The 12,060-nt window shown below is 42.6% G+C and overlaps 1 protein-coding gene across 5 annotated transcripts in view; it reads right to left on the bottom strand.

Moving 5' to 3' along the window:
• TULP3 (TUB like protein 3) overlaps window positions 1-12,060 on the bottom strand; it is a 43,313-nt gene that overhangs the window by 11,807 nt on the left and 19,446 nt on the right. Inside the window, exons 1-4 of one of the 5 annotated variants that reach the window (XM_082634796.1) lie at window positions 11,058-11,238; window positions 5,493-5,532; window positions 4,273-4,432; window positions 3,381-3,557 (exon numbers count right to left, since the gene is read on the bottom strand). In XM_082634796.1, coding sequence (XP_082490922.1) covers window positions 3,381-3,557; window positions 4,273-4,384 — 289 coding nt within the window. In that variant the 5' untranslated portion in view covers window positions 4,385-4,432; window positions 5,493-5,532; window positions 11,058-11,238. Of the gene's footprint in view, window positions 1-3,380; window positions 3,558-4,272; window positions 4,550-5,492; window positions 5,533-11,057; window positions 11,239-12,060 lie in introns of those variants that run through there. The other 4 variants (XM_082634795.1, XM_082634794.1, XM_082634793.1 and 1 more) reach the window with 4 other exon arrangements.

Here is a 12,060-nt window from a genome sequence, read left to right on the forward strand (position 1 = left end):
AGTTTGAGGAGGAGGGACTGCCAAGTCTTATTTTTTGTTTTGTCTCTTGCTTGTTTAGGGGACACAAAGTGTGTGTTCTAAAAGAAGCACGACACTCAGATTTACACGTGAGAGGATGATGCTCCAGGAGAAGCATTTCTGCCCAAGAGAAAGGGTCAGAGCTACGGGCGAGACCCACCTCGCTTTCCTCTGTGGTCTGCAAGGTGAAGTCACCCCTCATACAATAGCTGGAACAGCCCCAGAATCCCACATGACAAGGAGACTGAACAACAAGCAGTGCCGCCCACATTCACCCACCTCAGAGGACGGACACTGATGGTCTATTGTACACAGTTCACAAATAAACGGTATCAAGTTTCTCTCAAGGACACCCAAGGATAAGACTAAGGCCAGTTAAAAAGTTAATCTCAAGGGAAAACATATGTCCATACAAAAACTTATGTGTAACTATTTATAGCAGCATTATTCATAAGAGCCAGAGTGGAAACCACCCAAATGCCCGTCAACTGATAAAGGGAGGAACAAAACGTGGCTTATCTATACAACGGAATGTGATTCAACGACAGAAAAGAAGGAAGCATTGACACAGGCTACAACATGGATGAACTCTGAAAACATGATGCGAAGTGAAAGCCAGGCATAAAGGACCACACAGTGTATGGCTGATTCTGTTTATAGGAAACACCAGAACAGGCAAATCTGCAGAGACAGAAAGTAGACTGGTGGCTGCCCAGGGATGGGGAGTTGGAGGGAAATGGGAAGTGACTGCTAACAAGTGTGAACTTTCTTTGGCGTCAGACAACATTCTAAAATTGATTGTGGTGATGGCTGCAGACCTCTGTGAATATACTAAAGAACCAATCAATTGTTCACTTTACATGGGTGAATTGAATGGTATGTGAATTATATCTCAATAAAGCTATTATTTAAAAAATTCTTTGGTTTGTGAAGGACATTTCTTTCTTTCTGTTTTCTTTCCTAAAACGTTAATTTTTGGGGACGGGTAGCAAAACGCATAAAACTCTAGGGATCTCACTCTCATGTGGATATCTTCACTCAGTACTACGTTTTCTTCTTCTTTTTTTAATTGAGGTATAGGTGATTTACAATGTTAGTACTATGTGTTCAAATGCCATATTTGTACCAAGAACTCAGTTTATGTGAATACATGTTTTAAGATGGAGATCAAGGATTTCTCCCAAACTTGTAAGACAAGCAAACTGGATCCCCACTTGAGGAACGTTATCTTCCAAACGGACACTCCTTAAGTCTTAGTCAAGAGAGCACTTAATGGCTTTTATGGTCCAGATGCAACCTGTTCAGACTCAAAAAGGCATTAACCCATCTGGTCCTGAAAGGCCAATTCTGAGAAAGAACACAGCGGTCATTTAATAGGGCAGAGTAAAAGGGACAGCTTGGTATTTACAGTAAGGGATCAAGAGCTAGGCTAAGACTCAGAAAATCTAGGTCTGCCGCTGTTCAGCTCGATGACCTGGGGTAAGTAATCTAGCTTTTGGTTACACTGAGTCTTCCTTGCTCTGGCTCCTCCACATCTTTCACTGTCTTTTGTTATAATAACGATAGGAAAGTAACAGAATTACCACGGCCACATTCATATTACAGACAGGGAAACGGAGGCAGAGAAACGTTGCGCTGCTTCCCCTTTACCAGCCAGAGGTGGCAGAGCTGAGACTCCAAACCACGCTGGCTGGCCCCAGAGCTGAGCTCTAAAGCACGCCACACCCTGCCCCCGTTTCCACAAACACATCATGCTCTATACACTCGATGCCTCTGCTAACGTAATGTCTTCTGCCCAAGTTTGCCACCTAACCAACTAGCAGTGTGATCTAGAACAAATTACTTAGCCTTTCTGAGAACCAATGTTCTTACATGGGAAAAGGAGAGGCTAACACGTGTAACCCCTCACAGTACTGTCACACATACTGAGATAAGGTATGTCAAGTGCCTGACAAGCAAAAGACATTCAGTGTCAGTCTCCAGCCGCTCCTGAGCTGACAGCTGTGCACAGGAGCACACGCACCCCTCACGCCTCCGCTTAGTCGCCACCTCCTTCGATGTGGTTCTTGTCCCTCTCACTGCCCCGCAGTGGGGTTCTATTTCTCCTGCTTTCTACGCTATACACCAAAATGTAACTCGAGATCAGGCCATCAGCCAAACTATCTCATTAGCCTTCCTGCTTCCAGACTTGCCCGCTCCAATTCATTCTTCATAGTGCAGAGTAATTTTTCTACAGCCGAAATCTGCTATCACTCCAGCTTAAAATCCCACATAGGTTCCTGTGACTCTTCACAGCAAGTCCACACCCTAGCTCGGCCTGTAACACCCAACGTAATCGGAGCCCGCCCACCCCTCCAGCCCATGTTTCTCCAGGCCCCTTCCCACCTGTCACCTCGCGCTCTGCACTCCAGCCCTTCTGAGCTGCCGGCTCGTCTTCCCGCATCACGCTCTGGCTTAGACGTCACCTCCAGATCACCTCTGGTTGGGCACCACCCCCCTCCACACTCTCTTGGCTATTTAGGTCCATGAAGCCTCAATCAGAATAAATGCTCCACGAGGGCAGGAACCTCGTTCACAACTGTATCCTAAGTGCCTAGAACAAGGCCTGATATATAGCATATCCTCAATTTATGTTTTCTAAATGAATGAATATATGAATCCATTTGAATGTACATCTATCCTGCCAGTCTGTGGTAGAACCTCCTGACTCACATATCCCAGTACCCAGCAATGCCTATGACAAAGCAGGTACCCAGCAAATATCCAGTCATTACTGGTTGTCAGTCTTCTCATCTGAAAAGGGGATGCTTAATTCCTTCTCACTATAAAATTAGTTTTCTAAGAAGGAGAAGACTACAAAGGACCTCTGAAACGTACACGAATATTTATGAGAATAACTCCCACTGGCAGAAACCAAGCTCTAATGGAAAAAGTATTATTAGTTTAAGGATATTTTGATCCAATTTGTGTTTCCACTAAGCTGGCTATTTATCTCTCCCCTTATCACTAGAGGAATATAAACCATGAAACAGAGGCAGGGTAGGGTGCTGAGGGGCAACTCAGTCAAAGGAACAGGGTGGGGATGACAAAAATAAATGGCAAAAGGAAGGAAACAGCCGTAATAGTAGCTAATGCTGCTGATATTATACACACACACACACACACACACACACACACACACACATTTATGTATGTATTTTGGCTGCATCACGCAGCTTGTGGGATCTTAGCTCCCCGACCAGGGATCAAACCTGGGCCCTTGGCAGTGAAAGCACAGAGTCCTAACCACTGGACCGCCAGGGAATTCCGTTTTATATTTTATTTAACTAACTCACTGCCTCAAAACTGTTACCAATCCTCACCATGTTTCTGGAGAATCTGCTGAAGATCTGGCTTGGAAGCAGGGTCCCAAGTGCTATCTGCATCAGCACTTCCTTCAGTATCCTCCTCCGTGGCAGAAGATCCTACTGAGAGAACGTGAAGTCTGGTTTCCACGTCTTGAGCATCTGGCTTCAGGAAGGCAGCGGGACCATCAATGCCTAGGGGCCCAACAAAAAGAACAAAGAAGAAAGCATTATCCACCACTTGGCTGGATGGTCTTGGTGTACGTGATCTGAATTAAGAACCACCAAACCGGTTCACTTCTCCTTCTTTAACATTTGTTAATAACAGAGGGATCCATTTTATTATCTGGTGTTTATTTTATCAACACGCCCTGACTGCCACTAAAGTAAATGTACCTGATGTTGTGCTTTAGAAACTTAAGAATGAGACTGAAAGCCAAGTAGGTCCTCCGAAGTCCATCCAGATCTCGTCCAAACCAGGAGCCGAGGGGGCTAGCTTTGGAGTTGTTTAACCCTGTTCTTCCTTTATCCCGTCGCTGACTCAGATGTCCCTCTGAGTCCGGCTACTGGAAGAATGGGTGCTCTCTACCTGCTCCTGGCTTCACGGTTAACTCTGCCAGGAGGCAACAATCAAGCCTGGAAGCTCCTCAAGTGGGCAGTTCTGGACACTTTCATTTTGCATCTAAAACAACGGTTCCAGGACGGCTGTGAACTTTAAGGTATCCTCCACTGACGAGACCACTGCTTTTATTCCAACTCAAAGGCCCTGAATGGGATTATAAAGATAAACGAAGGTACCTGGTAACGATGCTAATATTGTCCTTTTGGTCCACCTGAGAATCCTCCTGCCTCCCCCAGGTTTGTGCAAACCGCGCAGCAGCAGGCAGAGATGCTGCCTGAGTACACACACCGTGCAGGATGACACCGCTGTGCGGGGCCTGAGGCTCCACCAGCGGAGCGCGCTCCTCACTTCCCCTCGGCTTTGACCGACGTGGCCGGGCTTCTGGGTTCGGCTGCACCATGAGCGGCTCCAGGCGCTTCTTCCTCTGCTTCTTCTCCAGCAGCGCTCTCTGGGGAGAATTGTGATAGCGCAGCCAGGGGAGTGATGATGAGATCCAGCTACTTCAGCATATACAGTCTTTCATGGATCCTTACAAACTAAGGATCTTGTAAATTAAATTTTCCCACTTAAGAAATGGGAAAATTGAGACACAGAGAGAGGTAAGGATTCATTCACTTCATTTAATAAATATTTACTAAATGCCTATAAAAGATCTATCTAAAATTATACAAATGTATTTCTAGCAAAGCTGAGACCATGATCTAAGTATATTAAGAAGATATAGTAATTAACATATTATGATCAAAGCACAATCAAGTGTAAAATATATGAACACATATGAACAGGAGAAAAGATGAAGGAACACGGTAATGGTGATTTCTCTGGGTGGTAGAATATGGATGATTATTTTTCCTTTTCCTAGTTTTCTAAATTTTCTTACTTTTGTAACTGGAAGAAAAAGATAAAACTTGTTATGCACCGGGTGTGGAGAAAAGGGGACCCTCCTGCACTGTTGATGGGAATGTAAATTGGTGCAGCCACTACGGAGAACAGTATGGAGGTTCCTTAAAAAATTAAAAATAGAACTACCATACGATCCTGCAATCCCACTCCTGGGCATATATTTGGAGAAAAACGTGGCTCAAAAGAATACATGCACCCCAATGTTCATTGCCGTGCTGTTTACAATAGCTAAGACATGGAAGCAACTTAAACGTCCATCGACAGATAAATGGATAAAGAAGATGTGGTACATATATACAGTGGAGTATTACTCAGCCATAAAAAAGAATGAAATAATGCCATTTGCAGCAACATGGATGGACCTAGAGATTATCATACTAAGTGAAGTCAGAGCAAGACAAGTATCATATGATATCGCTTGTATGTGGAATCTAAAAAAAATGATACAAATGAACTTATTTACAAAACAGAAATAGACTCACAGAGAATGAACTTGTGGTTACCAAAGGGGAAGGACTGGGGTCGGGGGGAAGGATAGAACGGGAGTTTGGGATTGACATGTACACACTCCTCATATTTAAAACAGATAACCAACAAGGACCTACTGTATAGCACAGGGAACTCTGCTCAATATTCTGTTATAACCTAAATGGGAAAAGAATTTGAAAAAGAATAGACACATGTATATGTATAACTTAATCATTTTGCTGTACACCTTAAACTAACACAACATTATTAATCAACTATACTCCAATATAAAATTAAAAATTAAAAAAAACTTATTATCCTCTAAACCCCAAACTATTTTCATGTTTTTCGTTTTTTTTTTTTTGCGGTACGCAGGCCTCTCACTGTTGTGGCCTCTCCCGTTGCGGACCACAGGCTCCAGACGCACAGGCCCAGCGGCCATGGCTCACGGGCCCAGCCGCACCGCGGCACGTGGGATCTTCCCGGACTGGGGCACGAACCCGTGTCCCCTGCGCCAGCAGGCGGACTCTCAACCACTGCGCCACCAGGGAAGCCCTATTTTCATGTTTTAATCAGCTAAAAAGCAGTAAGTTTTGCGTTCTTGCTCATTTTTACATAATTAGTAATCCAACAAATTAGCGCCAAGGATAAGATGGGAAAAAAATGGCAGTTGGAAAATTCCAATTAAAAAACAATCAACTCTATGGATAAAAGCAAGCAAGAAGCGTAGGGTAGCAGGAAAAGTCAGGAAAAAAGCCTGAGAGACGATCAGAAAAAAATCCAGTGAGGTGAAAAGGAAGGTACCAGCATATATACTATTTTTAAGCCTTGGCAAATAAGAGCTTATAATACATAGAAATTACTATGGATCTGAGACGTCTCAGAACAGGCGAGTGTCAAGCCTCAAGCTAAAAAATTAAGCCATGATTTAAAAGCAAAGATATATAACCTACTTTACTGTTTCTCAGGCAAAAAGCCAACTGTTTACTTTTTTCATTGACATTGCTTTTAAAAAGTGCCACTAGGAAGAAGAGTTAATCTAACGGGTGAGACTATTAGTAGGAAAGGAACCATTTTTTTCCAGAACTGGCCTGATGAAAGCTTGCAGATAAATTCAGAAGACAGAAGAAATATACCTATTCTTTTTTACCCAACCTTGTGCATAAGGAAAAAGACTAGGGGTGCTAAAATATTATGCCAAAGGGACTATACTGTCAAGAATGAAAAGAGAGCTTAGAGCAAGTTGGGAAAGAATAATTGGGGTTTTTGAAGTTATTTTGAGATCCATGAATTAATACGCACAGGTGGACCTTAATGTCCCAGGAACACTAAATACACAGGAGGTTATAATGAGGTTCTCCCCCTGGAACTTGCTGATAAGATTCTTCTAGCAACTAAGAAGACTGTATAATGGATAAGAAGTAAACTAACTGCCTGAAAGAGATGGTAAACATGAAGTATAAAGACATGAGAAACTGTTGCATATTATCCATGTGGCCACAGCTATTTAGTCTCAAATAGTCTCATAACTGTGAAACAACTGGGACTTCCCTGGCGGTCCAGTGGTTAACACTCCGCTCTCCCACTGCAGGGGCACAGGTTTGATCCCTGGTCCAGGAACTAAGATCCTGTATGCCGCGTGGTATGGCCAAAAAAATAAAAAATAAAATAAAACAACTGTGAAACAACTGATGAAACAAGAACACGAGCTACAGCGAACCCATTTTATTAACATATGTAAAGAAAAAAACTGTTGTACAGAAAAGGAGCATTCTGCTTGTGGTCTAGAAAAAAGCAGCCAAAGAGCAAGAATTTGACAGAGTATGTCCATCCTGTCCAAGAAAGAGAGATACTGACCCTGGCAGACAAGCGCACCCTATCTACTGGGAAAGCTCCCTCTCTCTGAGGACAGGAAACTATCCAAGGCTTCTTCATGGTCTTGTTGAACGAGCCCTCAGGACTATCTCCTTCTCTTTCCTGACTCCTTGCTTACCAATCAGCCTTCTCATTTTCAGTCTAACTTCTTGTTCTTCCCAAGAAGACAGCATCATAAACAGTAGCAATGAATGCACACTGCAAGAGTACAGAGTTCTCACTGTAAATGAATAAACTGGCATCTGGCTTCATGACTGAGTGTTGTAAGTTTGACTGGTGTGCATCTGTTCCAGAGCACAATGCTGCCTCTGGTCTAGAAAAGGGGAACCAAAGAGCTAGATGTCACGTTACATCTGGGCTCACTGACAAAACCAAGTTCTGAGACCTGCAAAGGGTAGACTAGATCTGTGGCCACAGTGATCCTATTAACGTGTCTGGTGAAGCCCTTCTCTATCCATGTCAACGCTAGTCACACCCACTCAGATCAACAACTTAAGAAAAAACAACTCTAGATTCAAACTGTGAACCTCAGGGACACAGCTGCTACATTATTGCACTGAATATACCCTCCTAGTGTCCAAGTTTGTAAATAAGAAAAAACCCCACAAAATACCCACAAATGGGCAAACTGCCATCCTGGTAAAAACTATCACCTAACTTAGCATTCTAATCACCCTCACATGATTTGGACGGAGGAGAAGAGATGTGGTTGAGTTTCAATGTAATGGTGTCAACTTATGTATGCTTTACCTTCCCTGAAAAGCTAAGAGTGCTTTAGATGTGGCTATGTAAACAAAGGACTCCTTACCTTTGTAAGGGGAAGGTCAGGGCAGTTGGGAAAAGAGCCAAAGGTGACTGTTTGATGCCTACATACAATTAAAAATGTTGACTTCAGGACTTTTAAGTGTCCCATAAACTAAACCTTTAAATTTCCCAGCTCCCTGGAAACTGAGCAATAACTCAAAGAATCCACCTTCTCCAGAATCTGGTGGTAGGCCCTATCATTCCCTGAAGCAAAATATTGAATGGTAATACCAAAATAAATGAGGAAATAAAGGAGATTATATTCGGGGGGGGGTCCATCAAAGGACTCTATCCAATAAAATAATAAATCCCATGCAAGCCTCAAATTAATGATAGCTTGAGACTCCACTGATTCTCAATTTTCTAAGGACTCCCAGAGATAATGGGTTGGTTACTTTATGACATTCTTGGAACGGACTGCGTAACCGCAGGTACAACCACCAAGATCACAATGGTTGCCAGAGGTCTATCAGTTTGGCTAAAAATAATCAACCTTCCTGGCCCACAAAGAGAGATCATGGGAGGATGAAACTAAAAGTTTAAAATCGGACTTTTTTTTTTGGCCACACCAAAACGGCTCTGGGGATCCTAGTTCCCTGACCAGGGGTGGAACCCGGGCCCCTGTAGTGGAAGCGCCGAGTCCTAACCCCTGGACCGCCAGGACTCCCTGAATCAGACTTCTTCAAGTCCCGATTCGACGCACTGATGTCTGCCTCCCTTCGAAGGGTGCGTATCCATAGATGGGGACCCAGCCCAAAGGGACTGTGCTATACTTTAATCCAATGACCGCCAGATGGCATAAACGTTCTCCACCTAACGTGCATTCCTGTCTGAGTCACATCCCTGAAAGAATCTGAAAATCTTTACATTCTGGAGCTAGCTAAGGTGTCACATACCCCGAAAATATGAGTATCTAGTGATAGCAGTAAAAATAAAAGCAAAATATACTCAGTGGGAATAAATGGTGGTGGGACAACTGGATATCCACATGCACAACAGTGATTTTGGACCCTGACTTATACCATACGAAAAGATTAACTCAAAACAGATCACGGAAAGTGTAAAACTCTTAGAAAAAAACACAGGGGTAAGTCTTTGTAACCTCGTTTAGGCAATGGTTTCTTAGATGACACTCCAAGTGCAAGAGACAAAAGAAAAAATAGATAAACTTTTGGGTTGAAGATGATACCATCAAAAAAGTAAAAAGACAACCCACAGAATTGGAGAAAACATTTACCAATAATATTTCTGATAAAGAACTTGGGTCTACACTATATAAAGAACTCTTACAACTCAAAACCGAAAAGAAAGTAACCCAGTTTAAAAACGGGCAAAGGATTTGGATGGACATTTCTCCAAAGAGAACATACAGATGGCCACTAAAAATGCTCAACATCACTAGTCATTAGGGAATGCAAATCAAGACTATAATGAGACTCTACTTCAGACTCACTAAAAGGGCTCTAATCAAAGACAGACGATGATAAGTACTGGCAGGAAAGTGGGGAAACTGGAAGCCTTATACACTGCTGGCGGGAGTGTATAATGGTCAGTGGCTGCGGAAAACAGTCTGGCAGTCCCTTGAAATGTTCAACACAGAGTTACCATATGACCTGCAAAGCCACTCCTATCACCCAAGGCGTATTAGGTATATCTTGGTATACCTATACTTGGGTAGATCACCCAAGAGAAATGAAAACACGTCCACACAAAAACTTGTACACAGATGCTCAGAGAAGCATTATTTGTAATGTTAATTACAAATTTGTTAATTACAAATAATTACAAAAAAACATATTTGTAATTTGTTAATTTGTAATCTAAAAAAAAACCATCCCAAATGTCCATCAACTGATGAATGGAGAAACATGGTCTGTCCACAAAAAAGATGTATTCAATAGGAAAAAGGAATGAATTCCTGATACATGCTACAACATGGGTGAGCCCTTTACTAAGCCAAAGAAGCCAGGCACAAAAGACTGTATATTGTATGATTCCACTTACACAAGATTTAAAAATCATTTTTACACTGTAACTGAGCATTAATAATATGTGAATTACATTTCAATAAAGCTGTTCAAAAATCTGTATAGGACAAAAACAGCCATGTGTAAATTATCTGAAAGTCTAGGATTTTTAAACATTCAATTCTAAGATGAACTATCAGAAAAACAGGACAGATGTGAAGGAAGTGAATTTAATCAAATCAATAACACTGTAGTGGATGATAAAAGAATACACTGAGAGAAGGGAAATAGTCTTTGTGGAAATAAGGTAAGTAGAACTGAAGAGCAGGATCCACCTTGTGTCTCTAATAGGAATGATCCAAGGCAGGGAGTGTCCTGGCCAGATATCATGTATCTCATTCCTTGGGCAGGTATATCCCTTTAGTAGAGGTGAATTAATTACACCATCACACAATGATATTTACAATAAAGCTCATTTTACAAACTCCACTTGCTCTGATTTCGAACTCACCAGACAGACTCTTCTAATGGGAAACTGATGACCTGATGATTCTGGTATATGGTTCACTAGCAATTAATACATTAATCCCGACTTAGATTCACTGCTTATGATACTGCTTAGTATAAACCAATCCTCATGAGACTGATGAAGTCTGGTTGCTCTCAGCAAACTACTTCTCAAGCTCAGACCAGTAACTCTCACCCCCAGGGACATTCCCACAGCAGAATTCCCACACAGCAGGCCGGGTGGGGAGAGGGAGGGTCCCCAGGCCCTCCCAACTCCACTGACACTCACTGTCACGGATGGGAATGCCCCGTACCCCTCAGAGGTGGGGAGGGGGGGGACTGGCATGCCCTGGACTGTGAGCCTCCCACCAAGAGGCTGCCCGCCTGGAGGCCAGAGTGAGAGCATCCGAGCTGTGCTCAAGGCACCGCCATCCATCCCAGCCCAGACTCCCACGCTCTAAGATCCCCCCCGACAACCTGTTATTTTGCCCAGTCTGACCTCGCTCCACACACGAAATAACTGGGGTTCACAGAGTTTGAGGACCTTACTTAAAATCACACAGCCAATTAAAGGCACAGCTAGAACGGGAACCAAAGTCTGCTTCTGGGCCCAGTGTTGTATTCAGTATGTGGCGCTGCCTTTCCTGCTCCCGGCCATCTGACGGTGAAGTCCCTGACCCCCTGCTCTTCTGTTCATGGCAGCATTTCAGGGCTCGCACAGTATTCTCATACACTATTTAGCAACAAAATGTATACATCAGGTCCAAAGAGATGGCTTTGAATCTTTAAAAATTCCCATAAAATTTCATGTCTTTATATTCACTGACTATCTCTGGTAAAGAACTAGCCAAGTAGAGGGAGAAAGACCAAATATCTTTTTTGTATTATTTGAATTCTTATTATTTTATTATTTTTTTATTTTTTTGGCCATGCGGCAGGCGGGATCCTAGTTCCCCAACCACGGGTAGAACCTGTGCCCCTGCAGTGGAAGCACTGAGTCCTAACCACTGGACCGCCAGGAAAGTCCTTCATATGCTTTTATGACCTATGTAAAACCATAGTTTAAAAATGTTTGTACTACAAAAAGGCTTACAAAGTCCCCAAATCCCAAAATACCACACATATACCACACCACATGTAGCATTCTCACTGAAAAGAATAAAAATTACAAAATAGTTGGGCCCTCTTTTTTAAAAATCCAGAAAATATACCTATATACAAAACTCAAAAAACTACACAAATTTAAATCTTATGTCTTATTTCATTACTTGGTAGATGACCATAGATTTCATTTTATGTTAGCAAGGGATGTACCCCTGAGCCTTATAAAAATAAATCAAAGATCTAAACAAAAATCTAAAATCTTGTGGTATGTCTCCCTAAATACAGTCTGCTATGCAATGGAATGTAAAAGATAAAGGGCTCATCACAAGTATTCTGCTCTTGGGCAGGGGTGGGGCAGGGGGGCTGATAAATCTGTATCTAATCAGGATTTCCCTCCTGATCCCAGATTCATTTCTTTCCTGTGTTTATTTGTTTTTTCAGTACTAGA

The sequence above is a fragment of the Mesoplodon mirus genome (genome assembly GCF_964341445.2).
Source record: "Mesoplodon mirus genome assembly, chromosome: 11".
Taxonomy (NCBI): Eukaryota; Metazoa; Chordata; class Mammalia; order Artiodactyla; family Ziphiidae; genus Mesoplodon; species Mesoplodon mirus.